Source organism: Salmo trutta, chromosome 7, assembly GCF_901001165.1.
Source record: "Salmo trutta chromosome 7, fSalTru1.1, whole genome shotgun sequence".
NCBI classification, from domain to species: Eukaryota; Metazoa; Chordata; class Actinopteri; order Salmoniformes; family Salmonidae; genus Salmo; species Salmo trutta.
Window position 1 is genome coordinate 18,212,451 of NC_042963.1, and position 18,802 is coordinate 18,231,252.

The window sequence follows — 18,802 nt, forward strand, 5'->3', positions numbered from 1 at the left end:
CCGGCGACGGTTCCCAGTCCGGAGCTTCTGGCGACGGTTCCCAGTCCGGAACCTCCTGCGACGGTCCATGGTCCAGAAACCTACTGCGACGGTCCACGGTCCGGAACCGCCTGCGACGGTTCACGGTCCGGAACCTCTTGCGACGGTCCACGGTCCGGAACCTCCAGTGAGGGTCAACGGTCCGGAGCTTACAGGCAAGGCATCCAGTCCAGCTCCAGGGCAGGAGCCCTCCTCTGCGCCGGTGTCCAGTCCAGACATGGCATCCAGTCCCGCTCCTAGGCCAGAGCCTTCCTCAGCGCCGGTGCCCAGTCCAGGCATGGCGACCAGCCCAGCTCCAAGGCCGGATCCTTCCTCTGCGCCGGTGCCCAGTCCGGGCGCGGCGTTCAACCCAGCTCCATGGCCGGAGCCTTCCTCTGCGCTGATGCCCAGTCTAGGCACGGCGTCCAACCCAGCTCCAGGGCTGGAGCCCTTCTCTGCACCGATGCCCAGTCCATTCACGTTGTTCAGCCCGGTGCCAGGGTCAGATCAGGGGTCTGGGGGGGGGGCTACGACCCGCACCGGAGCCGCCACCGACACTAGTCACCCCCCCAAATTGGTATTGTCACACCCTGACCATAGAGTTTCTCTATGGTGTAGTAGGTCAGTGCGTGACGAGGGGGTGTTCTAGTTTAAAATGTGTGTTTTGGTTTGGTTCCCAATTAGAGGCAGCTGGTAATCGTTGCCTCTAATTGGGGATCATATTTAAGTAGCTATTTTTCCCACTTGTGTTTGTGGGATAGTGTTTTGTGTTTGTGCATGTGCACCACGTAGTCACGTTTCATTGTTTGTTTATTGATTTATTTGCTTTTGCTTAAAGTTTCACTTTGTAATAAATATGTGGAACTCAACATCCGCTGCGCCTTGGTCCCGTTCTTACGACAACCGTGACAATTGAATGTCAAACACAGATTCAACCATAAAGACCAGGAAGGTTTGACCACATTGTCCGATTTCAAAAAGGCTTTACAACGAAAGCAAAACATTAGATTATGTCAGCAGAGTACCCAGCCAGAAATAATCAGACACCCATTCTTCAAGCTAGCATATAATGTCACATAAACCCAAACCACAGCTAAATGCAGCACTAACCTTTGATGATCTTCATCAGATGACACTCCTAGGACATTATGTTATACAATACATGCATGTTTTGTTCAATCAAGTTCATATTTATATAAAAAAACAGCTTTTTACATTAGCATGTGACGTTCAGAACTAGCATACCCACCGCAAACTTCCGGTGAATTTACTAAATTACTCACGATAAACGTTCCCAAAAAACATAACAATTATTTTAAGAATTACAGATACAGAACTCCTTTATGCAATCGCTATGTCCGATTTTAAAATAGCTTTCGGCAAAAGCACATTTTGCAATATTCTGAGTAGATAGCTCGCCATCACGGGCTAGCTATTTTGACACCCACCAAGTTTGGCACTCAACAAACTCAGATTTACTATAAGAAAAATTGGATTACCTTTGCTGTTCTTTGTCAGAATGCACTCCCAGGACTTCTACTTCAATAACAAATGTTGGTTTGGTTCAAAATAATCCATAGTTATGTTCAAATATCCTCTGTTTTGTTCGTGCGTTCAAGACACTATCCGAAGGGTAACGAAGGGTGACGCGCCCGGCGTGGATCGTGACAAAAAATTTCTAAATATTCCATTACCGTACTTTGAAGGATGTCAAACGCTGTTTAAAATCAATTTTTATGCGATTTTTCTCGTAAAAAAGCGATAATATTCCGACCGGGAAACCCTGTTTTCGTTTAAAGACTCAAAATCTAAAATGGACTCTTCACGTGCGCCCCCGTCTCATTGTTCTCAGATCGACCACTTACCAAATGCGCTACTGTTTTTCAGCCATGGGCTGCAAAGTCATCATTCAACGTTCTGCCGCCTTCTGAGAGCCTATGGGAGCCGTAGGAAGTGTCACGTTACAGCAGAGATCCTTAGTTTTCAATAAAGAGAGTGTAGAAGGCCAAGAAATGGTCAGAGAGGGCACTTCCTGTACAGAATCTTCTCAGGTTTTTGCCTGCCATATGAGTTCTGTTATACTCACAGACACCATTCAAACAGTTTTAGAAACTTTAGGGTCTTTTCTATCCAAATCAATTATATGCATATTCTAGTTTCTGGGCAGTAGTAATAATCAGATTAAATCGGGTACGTTTTTTATCCAGCCGTGCAAATACTGCCCCTTACCAGTCAATGAACTCTTTCAGCTTTCAAATTAATTCCAATGTTTATGCGGTTCCTGGATTGGTCATGAGCAGTGTTTTTATCGCTTCTTTTTCTCTTTTGGGGTCTAGTTGATTCAGATCTAAGAACAGAGAATGATGTATGTTGACTTCATCTGCTCTGTTTGTTTCTGGTGGCTTTAACATTAGGTTGCAAGTGACTTTCACTTCCTCTCCATCTCCGGGGCAGCAGGGTTATTAGAATGGGCGGGATTAACACAAAGACACACCTTGCCCAGAAGGCCAGCCCAAGGTGCCTCAGGGCTCAACCCCCTTGTTTTAGTTCGAAGTGATTCCTGCTTCAACATACCTCAGTTCAACAACACATTCTGATCATCAAAGCAACTAGCACTTGTGTTTGACTGACTGGTCAAATTGCTCTCTGTGTAAAGTGCCTAGTCCACGTAATTGTTGCAGATTGTGGAAAGGGTTCGAATCTCACATGAGTTCCCCCCCCCCCCATTTTTGAAATGTAGATTTACATGTATTGCGTTAGTGTGTTGAAAAGGGACATAGCCCACAGCTAACAGCTTTAAAATGAAGATTAAGAATGAAATGAATAAGGAGCTAACTTTTCCAGCCATGCAAACAAACACACTGCTATTGCATAGCCTATATTACATGGACGTGTACACCTAAATGTTTTACATGCATTTTGATAATCATCTGCTTTGTCACGTGTTATGTGACTCGAGGATGAGCATTACAACGTGTACAGTAGGGTTATAGGTTGCACTCTCATTAGTATTGCAGTTATTTTAAAGAAGTTTACTGCAGGTCCAGCGTATTTGAATCGGCAGTCTTAATAGAGGAAGACCCTTGGCTGTATCAGTATCAGATGCAGGGTTGTAGAGCGAGGAGTGGTACTCCTACTATTTCTGGAAAATGTATTCTCATAAATTCTAAATACATTCTGTTTAATTACCACAAACAATCCATGAAACGACGGCTCATAGTAATGTCTGTAATGGAGTAAATGGAATGGCATCAAACATGTATTTAATACCATTCCACTGATTCCGCTCCAGCCATTACCACAAGCTCTTCCTCTCCAATTAAGGTGCCGCCAACCTCCCATGCTTCACAATAATTTAAGGGTTTCTTTGCAATCTGTGTCCGCTGAAGAGAGTCTTGAAAAAATCCATGTCACGTGCAAGTAAATCGACAATTTGAATTGGCTGATATGCATTTTGAGCCAGAGAAACGGTTTGAATTTGAATGGTTGCTTATGTTCGCAACTATGGCTCCGTAGTCATTAAAGGTAAACTCAGCGCTATGATATAGGTGCACAAAGTAAACAGCATAGTGGGTCAATATCCGCAACCTCTAAGAGCGTTGAAGTGTGACGCTAACTGTTTTGGTCCCGTACCTACAGTACCAAGCTCTAACAGCATGAAGCGAACCCATGCACGTAGATACTGTGTGGAAGTGAGGTCTTGCATCTTGCTTATCGCAATATCTGCGGTGCTGCTCGTGGCAACTTCATTACACTGAGTCTACCTTTTAACCCATCCATTCACGCACATCCCACTGGACACACACTGGTTGAATCAATGTTGTTTCAATTGAATTTTTATACGTATTGTGACGTCGAATCAACGTGGACAATACATTGGATTTGAAAAAAGTCAGCAACGTCTAATTTCAACCAGCATTGTAAACATTGAAATTAGGGTAAAACTTCAACTAAATACATTGACTTAACCTGACTAACTGGTTGTTACATCAATCTAATTTCAACAATCGTCAGAACTATGTATACGTTGAAATTTAATTATTAAAATGTATTTCATATTTGATTAGACACATTTGACCTTATTTCAATGTTGATAGTAAAATGGTATGTTTGAATCACATATTGTTTCAATGCCATGCCGTCAACCTAAAAAAATGCAAAGCCACAGTCCATTGATTTCTGCCTGAACAGTGACTCCTACTGGTATATAAAGGGTAATGCACTTCAGTAAGAGCTAGCCTACCATCCAGATACCTACCTCTATGTACTCTGTTTATCTTTGGAAACAAGCTGCATTCGATTCAGCTGAGCTATCAGGTCAACACATTTAGACATTGATCAGCTCCCAGACTGATTCCTGTACACCATCTATAGTTCAAAGTAACTTCTCTAACTTGTCTTACACAAGCTGTATGTGAAAGTAAAATCAAAGTGAGATGAGGTTGAGTTTTTGTAAGCTACATTGACATCGGATTTGCCCAAAGGACACCATCGTTCCAATGTGAAGCTGGTATAGTATCATTCGTCCACGGTTGATTGGATCTTTGGAATTTTAGAAGTAGTTACCATTAGTCACTCTCTCAGTCCTTTTCCTCAGACTTTCATCTCTCTCTGCTCATAATGGGCCAAATCTGAACTTTAAATATCCATGTTATTCATACATTTTTTGCAATAATTGATCATTGATATTAATGCATTTATGAACTTTTTCACTAAGTTCGTTACCAACTGAATATAACTTTAGGGGTGGTGTCTCCGGAGCCAGAATGAGCCTAGTCCTGAACTAAATAGCATATTTAATAGAGAATCTCCATAGAATACACTTTTTAGTTCAGGACTAGGCTAAACTATAGGTCAGGGAAGCAGGCCATATTGCATAGTCTAGTCGTGGACTATAGTGGCAGTATGTAGTTCAAAACAACTGATCGTCCCTTGAAGAAGTGAGATGATCTCTACAGTAGTGAGTTGAAGGCTTCACCCAGCACAGCCAGAAGAGGACTGGCCACCCCACATAGCCTGGTTCCTCTCTAGGTTTCTTCCTAGGTTTTGGCCTTTCTAGGGAGTTTTTCCTAGCCACCGTGCTTCTACACCTGCATTGCTTGCTGTTTGGGGTTTTAGGCTGGGTTTCTGTACAGCACTTTGAGATATCAGCTGATGTAAGACGGGCTATATAAATCAATTTGATTTGATTCACCCGCAGCCTAATGCAAATCCACCGGTAGATGTGTTAGCATCCCTGGCCGTCAGCCACGTGTTTTATGGCATAGACACTGATAGACAGGGAGGCTGTTGAAAAAACATGCTGTTTGATAGAGGTCAAAGTCCCATCTGACTACAGACTATAGGATTGTCTACAGGGCTGCAGGAAGACGATGTACCGTTCAGGTTTTTTGATTGCTCCTGTTTATGTGTGCATTTACCATTGAAGGATACAAACCATGTTAATGAACATGCAATTACTGACCCAATAAGGTCTGGATATTCAGCTGATTAAAAGCAATCAAAACTGATGGTATGATACAGGCCTGTGTTCACACTAGTCTATAAATGATGCTTCTGCAGTGACAGATATTTACCACTAGATGTCCTACATTTTCACTAGAGGAACACCTCACCATGTTTTGTTTTGACCAGGAAATATTCATACATTAGAGTAGACTGTTGCACAGTATTGGCGCCTACATTACTTTCACTTTTACCCCCACAGTAATTTGAAATACATATTAGGTTGGAAATCAGATAGAGAGCAGTGCACTGTTTGATTGTTCAAGGCTTGTCATTTCTAAATGTCCAGCTATGTTATTGGTGAGGAATTTAAATGGACATGATAACATCTCCGTCATGGCAAAGTGATGTAAGAATTCCAACATGGTGACCATGGAGCCTGTCAACTCAAGGCTGCTGGGTATCAGGCCTTTTCCAGTATCTTTAACCTGTAGTCGGTTTGCCCTACCCGCGGATGACCTCCAGGGAACAACGTGTGTTTGTCTGTGCATATGCGTGTGTGCATATGACCGCCCGTTATTAAAAAAAAATGTTACGTGCGTCACAATACCGCAGTATCCCGCTGAGCTAAAGCCTGCTTAGAGAGAGCATGTGCTTTACTGTATTATTATTGAACTGTTTTGGTGTTAATGAGATGGGGGGGACACATACACAGAGACAGAGGGAGAGCATGTCTTGTTGTGTATCTGTGTTGATGGCTTATGGACTCCTGGTCAGTTCAGAGGGCTGCCAAAGAAAAGCTACCATGAGTATTACATCACATATAGCTAGAGAGAGATGGGGAGGAATAAAGAGAGAGATAGCTGGAGAGAGAGAGAGTGAAAGGGAAAGAGAGAGATGGTGAGCGTAGGAGAGCGCGAGGGGATGACATAAAGAGATGGAGAGAGGAGGGGGGAAAAAGGATGAGCAACAGAGAGAGAGGGAAAAGACAGGGAAAGGGAGAGGTGGGTGGCAAAGCCTACAGCTTGGTATGAGAGGGGACAGTGGGGGTGCTCACTGCTCAGCGATGTGTTATGATTCTTCCCTCCTCCCTACTCCCTCTCTCTATCCCTCCCTCTCCCTCGTTCTGGCTCTGTTGCCAAGGCTACCATATAGCCTCTTGCTGCATATACCTAGACGAGGCTGTCGCTTGTGGATCTTTCGCTCTCCTCTAGGAAACAAACAAAAGAAAACCCGTCACATACACTCTCTCTCTCACACACACACACACACACACACACACACACTGATAAAGGAAAAAAGTATTTTCAGATTGCGTTGTGTCAAAGGGTTGAGCTGAGAGGGAGGAAGGATGGTAATGTGAAGAGAAACACACCCAGGTAAGAAAGCTCTGCCAGACTAGACCATACGACTGGGTAATGACAGCCTAGAGCTGCCACTACTCTCTCTCTCTCTCTCTCTCTATCTCTCTCTCTCTCTCTCTCTCTCTCTCTCTCTCTCTCTCTCTCTCTCTCTCGCTTTCTCTCTCTCTTCCTCCTCTTTGCGCGACAACATGGAGTGAATATCAATGTTTACAGCTGGCTGCTGCGCTACTGACCGTAAAAGGTAGGGAGAGAGTCATATTGTGTGCGTGTGTGCGAGTGCATGTGTGTATGTGTGTTTTCTTTCAATACTTATGCTTTGCTGCCTTCCAATATAAGCATTGAATCTAGTACTGTTTTCATTGTATAATCTAGTGTGTTTGTCTCAGTAACTGTATTGTTTGGGTATGTGCATATCTTTTCCTAAACGAAAATATGTGAGTTACCATAGAGAGATGCAACAGCTCCCATCCCTGTGGGATTCATTACGGATGTTTTCATGCAGCTCTCTCTGTGCAGTTTGATCTCTCTGGCTCAATGTAGCGCTGTACGTGATATGAATGGTGTTTTGTCTCAGTATGAATGACTACCAAAGAATGAAAATATTCGGTATACTTTGTAGTTAGATGCAGGCCTAATGTTGATGCAATCGCTCCTCATTGAGGAAGTGAGAGGTTGTAGATAAGGATGCTTTCTTTTCTGAGATGGTGAAGGATGATACTTGGCTGCACACATCTCCGCAGGATTGATTGTTATATTTTGTTTACCAACTAACCGTCCCTTGGGGGAATTCATTTTATGTTTATTTATTGATCCATTTTTTTTAATGCACTGTTGTTGAAGGGAATCCAGTGTGTGTGTCTGTGCGCGTGCGTGTGTGAAGGATTTAAGCTGCTGAGGGAGGCATGTCTCTGTCTCTCATGACCATGTCTCCTGTTACTGTCCTATCATCACTTTCAGTAAGAGCTTCCTGCTCCTGCCTGCCATGGGAGCATTAACACAACACTGTCCGATTCCTCCCGACCTCTAACCTTCCCGCCCACTGTCTCAGCTGGAAGGAAACACCAATGTGATAGGCAATTTCCTTATTTTCTATTTTATTTTCTCTGAAATTCCTTTCAAATATAGCATTTGTTCTTCTCTTGGATGCCATCTGCTGTTTTCACTAGTTCAGATGTTGGCACCTCCGCCCCCAGAATTCAATTGAGTTAGCTAGCTGGTGCACATAACATTTGCTTCCGGATGGTGCAATTATCCTTCTCCTAAACTCAATTTGACCTTTAGTTCTGACCTTGCACGCCATAGTCTTCTTTTAAAAAGAACAGGTGCAAAACTTTCCCAAGTGTGTGAGAGGCTTAGTTAATCTGATCCTTGGAGAGCTCTTGGGCCTGTATTCACAAGACGTCTCATGCCTTATTCATACTAGTGCCGACCTGAACCATACCGAGCTGGTTTGGATATTTTCTTTTCACAGTGTCCTTTCCAGCACGGTTCCAGCATCTACGGTGGATGCATAACCAGGCATACCCAGTACAGCTCAGCTCGGCTCGGTTTGGCCCTGTAGTGCGAATCAGGCATCAGACTACGAGTGCTGATCTAGCATCAGGTCCCCCCTGTTCATATCATCTTATTCACTATGATGTAAAAGTGCAAAACTGATCTTAGATCAGCACTCCTACTCTGTGCCGATTTGTGAATACAGGCCCCTGGTCTTCTCTCCTGGGACAGGGACTGTGTGAAGTCTCATACGGTGACTTGTCTTTTATGTGAGAGGCTCACGGAGGGATGTCTTTGATATCTATCTCTGTGTCTCATAATCACACGTTATTAGGCGTACTGTATTATGTGATAGACAAGACCAGGAAGCCCACACAACACGCATTCTAAAATATTATACTGTGAAAACACATTAGTCTAGAACCGTCGTTGAGGGGGTCATTTTCAACCATCTGAATTGTGATCGTAGAACGCTTAGCCGTAATGGCCGTAACTTTCCACTGGGTTTTTATCCTACTCAACGCCAAATTATCTCCACTCTAATTTGTTTGTTTGTTCCAGTGCTTTCGGGCCTCAGAATGCGTCAACTGTGGATGATTAACTGCTCGTCCATCCACTAACCTGCCATATTCGATGTCATTTACAAAATAGCCTCCAATAGCCTACTCAATAAACTGGATGCAGTCGATCACAGTGCCATCCGTTTTGTCACCAAAGCCCTATATACTACCCACCACTGCGACCTGTACGCTCTCTTTGGCTGGCCTTCGCTTCATACTCGTCGCCAAACCCACTGGCTCCAGGTCATCTACAAGACCCTGCTAGGTAAAGTCCCCCCTTATCTCAGCTCGCTGGTCACCATAGCTGCACCCACCCGTAGCACGCGTTCCAGCAGGTATATCTCACTTGTCACCCCCAAAGCCAATTCCTCCTTTGGCCGTCTCTCCTTCCAGTTCTCTGCTGCCAATGACTGGAACGAACTACAAAAATGTCTGAAACTGGAAACACTTATCTCCCTCACTAGCTTTAAGCACCAGCTGTCAGAGCAGCTCCCAGATCACTGCACCTGTACATAGCCCATCTATAAATAGCCCAAACAACTACCCCTTCCCCTACTGTATTTATTTATTTATTTATTTTTGCTCCTTTGCACCCCATTATTTCTATTTCTACTTTGCACTTTCTTCCACTACAAATCTACCATTCCATCTACCATTCCATATTGTATTTACTTTGCCACTATGGCCTTTTTTGCCTTTATCTCCTTATCTCACCTCATTTGATCACATTGTATATAGACTTATTTTTCTACTGTATTATTGACTGTATGTTTTTTTTACTCCATGTGTAACTCTGTGTTGTTGTATGTGTCAAACTGCTTTGCTTTATCTTGGCCAGGTCGCAATTGTAAAATGAGAACTTGTTCTCAACTTGTCTCCCTGGTTAAATAAAGGGGAAATAAAATAAATACAAGAAATATTCTAAAAGATGGTCAGACCTTCCGTTGCTGTCCTCCGCCGTGGTCGGTCTATTTCATATAAGGATCTCAATCGAAAAGTTTGATTTCCCCCCAAAAAAATTCCATTAAAAAGTTACCTGGGTGCTTCACGACTGAGGGTCTTTACCTGCTTACCAAAACCAAATGGCAAGAGGAACATGTCCCACTTATCGCCGGGAATCGCACAGCATATCCTTATTCTTGTAGAGTAGATTCCCAGTGCTGTTGCTACACATGGCTTGCTTATTGGGGTGTAGACTACTGATGGTAGCCTGGGTCTCTTGCCAAATAGAGAAACAAGCAACATTGTTTAAAGCAGCAACCATTAGGTTACCAGGCTATAATTGGGGCTCTTGTGTTTGGCGCTGCATACTCTACCTTCTGATCAACACAATGTACCGTAGTCTTGAACTGGGATGAATGACTGAGCGAGAGCTGCCTTCAGGACCTAAAGAGGAGGTTGGTCTCACTGTTAGGACCAACATTAATACACCGAACGCAAATATAAACGCAACATGCAGTCATTTCAAAGACTTTACTGAGTTACAGTTCATAGAAGAAAATCAGTACATTTAAATACTTTCATTAGACCCTAATCTATGTATTTCACATGACTGGGAATACAGATATGCATCTGTTGGTTACAGATAGCTTTAAAAAAAAAAATAGGGGCATGGATCAGAAATCCAGTCAGTATCTGGTGTGGCCAACATTTGCCTCATGCAGCACGCGACACATCTCCTTCACATAGAGTTGATCAGGCTGTTGATTGTGGCCTGTGGAATATTGTCCCACTCCTCTTCAATGGCTGTGAGAAGTTGCTGGATATTGGCGGGAACGTCGATCCAGAGCATCTCCAACCTGCTCAATGGGGGACATGTCTGGTGAGTATGCTGGCCATGGAAGAACTGAGATATTTTCAGCTTCCAGGAATTGTGTAGAGATCCTTGCAACATGGGGCCGTGCATTATCACACTGAAACATGAGGTGATGGCATCGGATGAACGGCACGACAATAGGCCTCAGGAACTCGTCACGGTATCTCTGTGCATTCATATTGCCATTGATTAAAATGCAATTGTGTTCGTTGTCCGTAGCTTATGCCTGCCCATACCATAACCCCACAGCCACCATGGGGCACTCTGTTCACAGCATTGACATCAGTCTGTCATCTGCCCGGTACAGTTGAAACCAGGATTCATCCGTGAAGAGCACACTTTTCCATCATGCCAGTGGCAATTGAAGGTGAGCATTTGCCCACTGAAGTCAGTTACGACACCAAACAGCAGTCAGGTCAAGACCCTGGTGAGGACGACGAGCACACAGATGAGCTTCCCTGAGACGGTTTCTGACAGTTTGTGCAGAAATTCTTCGGTTGTGCAAACCCAGTTTCATCAGCTGTCCAGGTGGCTGGTCTCAGACGATCCCGCAGGTGAAGAAGGCGGATGTGGAGGTCCTGGGCTGGCGTGGTTACACGTGGTCTGTGGTTGTGAGACCGGTTGGACGTACTGCCAAATTCTCTAAAAAGACGTTGGACATGGGTTATGGTAGAGAAATTAACATTCTCTGATAACAGCTCTGGTGGACATTCCTGCAGTCAGCATGCCAATTGCATGCTCCCTTAAAACATGACACACCTGTGGCATGGTGTTTTGTGACAAATCTGCACATTTTAGAGTGGACTTTTCTTGTCCCCAGCACAAGGTGCACCTGTGTAATGATCATGCTGTTTAATCATCTTCTTGATATGCCTCACCTGTCAGGTGGATGGATTATCTTGGCAAAGGAGAAATGCTCATTAACAGGAATGTAATCAAATTTGTGCACAGAAATTGAGAGAAAAACTTTATCTGGGATAAAGCTCATGAAACATGGGACCAATACTTTACATGTTGCGTTTATATTTTTGTGCAGTATACATACTATTGGCTCAGCGGCATACTGTATACTGTACCTCGCGCTAAGCTTTGATACGGGTGTGTGTGTTCTGTATGCTCGTCATTACCATGGTTACTGAAACTCCAGCTTTACAGTGTCAGCGCTTCAAACAACCTTCACACAAAATTGTGCTGCTCACCTCCTATTCATCCATCCATTCATCCATCCATCCATTCATCCATCCCTTCATCCATCCACTCATCTGTCCATTCATCCATCCACTCATCTGTCCATCCACTCGTCTGTCCATCCACTCGTCTGTCCTTCCACTCGTCTGTCCATCCTCTCGTCTGTCCATCCACTCGTCTGTCCATTCACTCGTCTGTCCATCCCCTCGTCCGTCTTTCCACCCGTCCGTCCATCCACCCGTCCGTCCATCCACACGTCCGTCCATCCACTCGTCTGTCCATCCACCCGTCCGTCCATCCACCCGTCCGTCCTTCCACTCGTCCGTCCAACCACTCGTCCGTCCATCCACCCGTCCGTCCATCCACTCGTCCGTCCATCCACCCGTCCGTCCATCCACTCGTCCGTCCTTCCACTCGTCCGTCCAACCACTCGTCCGTCCTTCCACCGTCCGTCCATCCACCCGTCCGTCCATCCACCCGTCCCTCCGTCCATCCACCCGTCCGTCCATCCACCCGTCCGTCCATCCACTCGTCCGTCCATCCACTCGTCCGTCCTTCCACTCGTCCGTCCAACCACTCGTCCGTCCTTCCACCCGTCCGTCCATCAACTCGTCCGTCCATCCACTCGTCCGTCCATCCCCTCGTCTGTCCATCCACTCGTCTGTCCATCCACTCATTCATACGTCCTTCTGATCACCCATCCATCCATTGAGAGGAAGGATCTTTGTGAACTTAAACCATTGCTTTCGATACAAACCCTCAATGCTGCAACGTGTGTGTGTGTGTGTGTGTGTGTGTGTGTGTGTGTGTGGTGTGTACGTCCGTTGCCATGGCTACTGGCCAGCCCGACTGGCGTCATCACTTCAAACCCACCTTCGCAGCGAGCGGAGAGAGAAAAGGACTGAAAGCAGCATCCCTCTGTTCAACACTCACACACACACACACACACACACACACGCACACGCACACGCACACACACACACGCGTTGTGGTCTCATATTCCACTGAGTTCACCACATTCATTCAGCAGTGCAGTAGAGGAGGAGGGAAAGGAGAAGAGGAATAAAGAGAGCTAAACTGAAACACGCGGAGCCTACAGATTGGACTGGGCCTGTCTGACTGTTTGACAGTCGGTCTGACTGTTTTGCTATGTCTGACTGTTTTCATGTGTCTAACTCCATTTGAGTTATTTTTTGTCTGTGACTGACTGGGTCTGGGCCTGGTTTGCGTGGTGAATGAGAGAGAAAGAGCGATTTAGTTTAGTGGTTCACAGTTCACCTTCCATCTCCATCCTCCTCTAATCACATCCCAGCTGGTGACTGGCCAGAATGATACATCTCGAGCTTACACTGGATTACTAATATCCTCTTCAAAAGGACCACTTTATTTTACTGCCTGTTACATATTTGTGCAGATGGTTTTTGGATTCGACTCATACAGAGATTAGAAATATCTGTGTAACTGAGTAAAACATTTTCTCTTCTTCCAGGACTGATTCATACAGCATGGCCAACAACTGGTGGTTGCCACAGGATACAGAATTTGACTAGATCATGTGATCTGTCTTCCTTCCTGTACCCTTAGACCTTCCAGAGGTAAGCCACCTGACCAATGGCTGGATGGACTCTGCGATTCAATAAAACAGCTGAAAAGTAAACAATGACCAAATTGTAAAGAGAATATATTAAACAGCAGAATGGTTGAATTAGTGTCTAAGTATCTGAAGTGAAATAGGCTACAACTGGAAATCGACCTGGATTATGACATTCTCGAACCTGGTTTAATGCTACTGTACATGTTGTGAGAATCTTAGTTTCAATGAGGAATCTTTTGTTCGATAGAAGAACAGGACGTACCGTACGGAGAGATCCTATTGAATCGGGAGTTGTAATATGTCATTCTGTAGCACCATAGACATCCAGTCAGAGAGGACACTGTGTGAGGACAGCATGGCTCTGACTGCCATCGTTACTCCATATGATAAGGAATATTGTAATTTAGAGCTTTGATATAAAGCTCTGTGAGGGGTGTAAATGTGCCACAGACACACACAGCACAAACCACACACAGGCACATACGCACACACGCGCACACACACATATGGAGGGATGGCTGACGCGCGTGCGTGTGCGTGTGTGTGTCAGCAATCAGGCAAATTAGCAGCACCCTTACTAATGGGGAAAGACAGATGAGTGGTACAGAAAAGGACTCTGAATAGACTGCTGAAAGAAAGAAAGAAAGAAAGAAAGAAAGAAAGAAAGAGATGAATGGTGTACACCTGTGTGTGTTTGTGTGTTGTCTGTGGATGATTATGCCCGGGAAGGATGAGAGGCACTCTGTTGCCATGAAGATGGATGGAGCTGTAAACTCCTCCCCTGATTCATCCCTCCCTCTGCAATAGAGCTCACACACACACACACACACACACACACACACACACACACACACACACACACACACACACACACACACACACACACACACACACACACACACACACACACAAACACACACATACACACACACACACAAGAGCACAATCCCAGTAAGACAAGAGGATTCGGATATGCAAGCCACTCACACCTGAATAGGCCAGCAGAATAGACCCGACACACACACGCCAAGCACTTCAGGCTTAATGCGAGTAACACACACACACACACCACATTATTGAGCTGCAACAGGCTCATTTCCTGGATGGAGGTTTCGTCGAGAGGATTCATCATTTGTGCAGATCATGGCGCCCATCACATTACTGTATTGCTGACCTACCTGCCCCTCTCCCCTCCTGGTTTGTCTCAGGGGCATCATGACCAGACGACTGAGCAGCTCGACCCGTTCCCAGACGGAGGACTCTGTCTTCCTAAAGCCAGACGAAGACCCCATATGGCTGGATGACCCTCCAACGACAGACGGCGACCTCTCTCAACCAGGAGATGGCCCCCCGGGCCTTGATGAACCCCCAGGACCAGGGACAGGTCCCCCAGGGCCCCAGAGACACCCAGAGGAACTGTGGAGGGACAAGTTGTACACCATTGTCATGGGGATGCACTGGTGTGCCGTGTTCTGCACAATTTCCCAAATCACGGTGGGTCAGCTGAGATGCTCCCAGGTTCCGACATTATTAACAACAGGGCACTAAGGCAAAGGGTGTTGTAGAAAAAGTGTTCATAAATGCAAATAGACGTGCAGTGCAACCACAGTTCGAAAAGGCCTAGCTGTGAAAGTACCTGTTCTTGTCAGAAACAAAAAAATACTTTTCAACTTCATCGGGGTGGCAGGTAGCCTAGTGGTTAGAGCGTTGGGCCAGTAACTGAAAGGTTGCTGCATCGAATCCCCGAGCTGACAAGGTAAAAACCTGTCGTTCTGAACAAGGCAGTTAACCCACTGTTCCCTGGTAGGCTGTTATTTTAAATAAGAATTTGTTCTTATCTGACTTTCCTAGTTAAATAAACATTATCTACTGGTTTGCTACGTGTAGGAGCAGATCAACTGAAGTGTTTCTTCTGATGCAATATTCCCTGTCTTGTTTGAAAAGTGAATGAACAAGAAAATATCCAGGCCTTTTTGTAGGATACTGTCTGTTAATGATGTGTTCATGCTGGGGAAAAAGACAGGAGTGAAATTAGCACTTATGCTAAATTCTAGGTGAATGAGGGCCTTATTATGATATCATACTGAAGTTGGTCACTCTACATATTGAGAACAGTCTGAATCCAATCCTCCTCTCAGGGTTATTGGGCCTTCTTCGTGGTGGATGGTAATGGGCTTTTCTCAGCCTTCTACAAATCCCTGCAGCTCCTAGACTTCTACCTGGGCGTCCTCCTATCATTCAACCCTGTGTTTGGAGTGGACGTGAGTAATTTGACACACCTGTACACTGACATTGCAACACAACACAAGCCTATAAGGTGGTAGATGCAGAGGAAAGTTTGATAAAGACTTAAACTGTAATTGACATTACTCAAAGTGTTTTTTTGACTTGCCAGTTTATAGTGTTTGGAAAACAAATCCTGTCCAGATCACAAAGTTAGGACAGTCCCTCATAGCATTCAATCATTTCCACATGTAAAGCAGAGACCCTATGATTTATTGCAAACTCTAATGCTCGGCCAGCGGAGGCTGCTGATGGGAGGATGGCTCATAATAATGGCTGGAATGGGGCAAATGGAAACGCATCGAACACATGGAAACCATGTGTTCAATGTATTTGATACCATTCCACCTATTCTGCTCCAGCCATTAGCACAAGCCCGTCCTACCCAATTAAGGTGCCGCCAACCTCCTGTGTGCTTGACGTATTGCTCTCTGATGTTTTTCTGGCTTCAGTGGCTTGTGTTGTGTACATGTCCGTTATTGACGTGCTGCTTATTGTATTAATATCATTATAGTCTGGTTGATGTCATGTGCCTATTTGTCTGATACTGATGTGTTGATGCTTCTGTCTTGGTCCAGGTCTCTCTTTTTATCTCAATGAGACTAAAGGTTAAATAAAAATATATGAAAATAAACGTCACCGGTATGTATGTCCCACATCCTCTCTCTGTGTGTCCGTTAAACAGTCCCTGTGCGTGATGGTGGAGGTGGAGAAAACCAATAATTACTGGGTCCTCCAGGCCACCGAAGGCATTGGCATGGCTATCATTGTCTTCATGGTAGGTACCTCTCACACACACCCTGATGAACACTGCGGTGTGCTTTGCACAGAGCCGGGTGGCCCTATACGCTCACTAAGCAAGTTGCGTAGGCCCCTGCAAATTACGCAAGGGCCCCGCCTCCCTCTCGTGTCAAAGCGGGAGTCGATGTTTACAACTTGGATGAGAGGATGAAGCGGAACTATCCTTCTGGTCACGAAAAGAGAAGAACAAAAAAAACACCATGAGAGTGAATTGTGGGAACAGCAATCAGGTAAACTTGTGTTCTCTCCTCTCCAAGTTCGATGTCAGCAAATAACAGTAACGTTAAGTTGATGTGCTAGCTTATAGTGCATCTCTCTCTAGTCTGTCTGTCTCGCTAACCTAGCTGGGCAGTGCATCTCTTGGTCTGTCTGTGTCTTGCTTGCGTGCCAGCCACTTCCAGTGCTGTGTTCTGTGACTTTGTGCCTGACAAAAGTGAGAGTGAAATACAACTATTTATTACGTTTGATAAACGCCAACGGGCAACGGTGTTTATAAACTGCAGCTCGGAAAAGATAACCGCGTCGCCCGTGAACATGCGTTCATACCCTATGCGCGTGCTCGAAAAGAAACTCGCGCTTTCCAACAGTAACATCTGCGGGGACCAGTCCAGACAGTATATGGGCGTGACGGCACTCCTCACAGGCGCACATCATTTTAAAACAAGACAATGATTATCTAGTCTCTCAGTCAGGGTTTAGTTACAACTCTGAACTAATGCAAGATGGAAAGCAATGGATTGACATTGACTATTGATGTATATATTGAATTTAAAACGTTGATTAGCTGGGCATACTGGGCAATATGGATCTCTCAGTAAATAATGACCATCAAGTATTCAGCCAAGCCATAGTATAAATAGTATTTTATATTTGAAAATGTATAAAAGGAAATCTGGGGGAGCCGGTTTGAATGGGCCTGATGCAGCTGATAAAATGAATAATAGTATTGTTGTCTATAATTTACAGGCGCTATGCTTAGGTTTGTCAGTAGAGGAGATGCTGGATCATCAGCCAGTACAAGCACAAACTCAGTTGATCCACATCCAGCCTCAGCCAGTACTAACAGAGACCCAGTACAGCCGTCTTCAGCAAGTACTAACACAGCCCCAGGTGAAGTACAGGCAGCCTCAGCCAGTACTAGCACAACCAGAGGTGCACAGCCAGCATCAGATACAAGCAGCTCAGACCCTAATAGAACAGTTGCTGCTCCACCAAATGACCCAGCAGATTGGCCCCCAGGCTTAACAGACTTTATGAGGACTGAGTTAGTACGCAGAGGTCCATTCAAACCAGGACTGGATTTTTCTTACCCTAAAGACAAGTCTAGAAGAGGTTTCCATTAAGGCATATTACAGAGACAGCTGTCAAATGGGGAAAAGATTACCAGGAGCTGGCTTTTTTGTTGTTGTTGTAAGCTCTTTTCAACAGACTACAACATAATAAAGGAAGGCGTGAATGACTGGTCAAATATCAATATTCTGAAACACCATGAGGGTAGTCCTGAACACACAAACAATATGATTACCGTAATTTCCGGACTATTGAGCGCACCTGAATATAAGCCGCACCCACTGAATTTAATTTTGTTTTTTATTTTGAACATAAATAAGCCGCACATGTCTATAATCCTCAGGTGCCTACCGGTACATTGAAACAAAGGAACTTTACACTGGCTTGTAACAAAAATAAATAGGCTTTAACGAAACACGGCTTGTAACAAAAATAAATAGGCTTTAACGAAATACGGCTTGTAACAAAAAAATAAAAATTAGCAGTAAACAGTAGCCTACCAAGAAAGTCATTGCTCCAGACCAAGCTCCCGTGCAGCAGCTCTATTTCCTTTTCCAACAGCCAGATCAATCGCCTTCAACTTGAAAGCTGCATCATATGCATTTCTCCGTGTCTTTGCCATGATGAGGGTGACAAAATGACTACCGTAATCAGAATGATGGGAAGTTTGAGAGCGCTCGATTTAATCTTCGGCAATTTCATTGGTCTAATGAAAGCTTCATGCCGCCAAAAAACTGAGCACGTCACAGAATGTGTTTTTTTATTTACATTTTTTATTTGAAAGCGGGAAAAATCCATATATTAGCCGCGTCATTGTTTAAGCCGCGAGGTTCAAAGCGTGGGAAAAAAGTACCGGCTTGTAGTCCGGAAATTATGTTAAGTGGAGAGAACTTGATCTGCGCCTAAGTCGGGGACAGACTCTTGACCAGATACAAATGACAATTTTGGG

At 44.7% G+C, this 18,802-nt stretch overlaps 1 protein-coding gene across 3 annotated transcripts in view; it reads left to right on the top strand.

The window, feature by feature from the left end:
- Positions 1 to 6,620: 6,620 nt before the first annotated feature.
- Positions 6,621 to 18,802, top strand: part of LOC115197045 (tyrosine-protein phosphatase non-receptor type 5) — a 28,555-nt gene continuing 16,373 nt past the window's right edge. Inside the window, exons 1-5 of one of the 3 annotated variants that reach the window (XM_029758179.1) lie at positions 6,621 to 6,842; positions 13,375 to 13,480; positions 14,688 to 14,973; positions 15,618 to 15,740; positions 16,448 to 16,540. In XM_029758179.1, coding sequence (XP_029614039.1) covers positions 14,695 to 14,973; positions 15,618 to 15,740; positions 16,448 to 16,540 — 495 coding nt within the window. In that variant the 5' untranslated portion in view covers positions 6,621 to 6,842; positions 13,375 to 13,480; positions 14,688 to 14,694. Of the gene's footprint in view, positions 6,843 to 6,998; positions 7,069 to 13,374; positions 13,481 to 14,687; positions 14,974 to 15,617; positions 15,741 to 16,447; positions 16,541 to 18,802 lie in introns of those variants that run through there. The other 2 variants (XM_029758180.1, XM_029758181.1) reach the window with 2 other exon arrangements.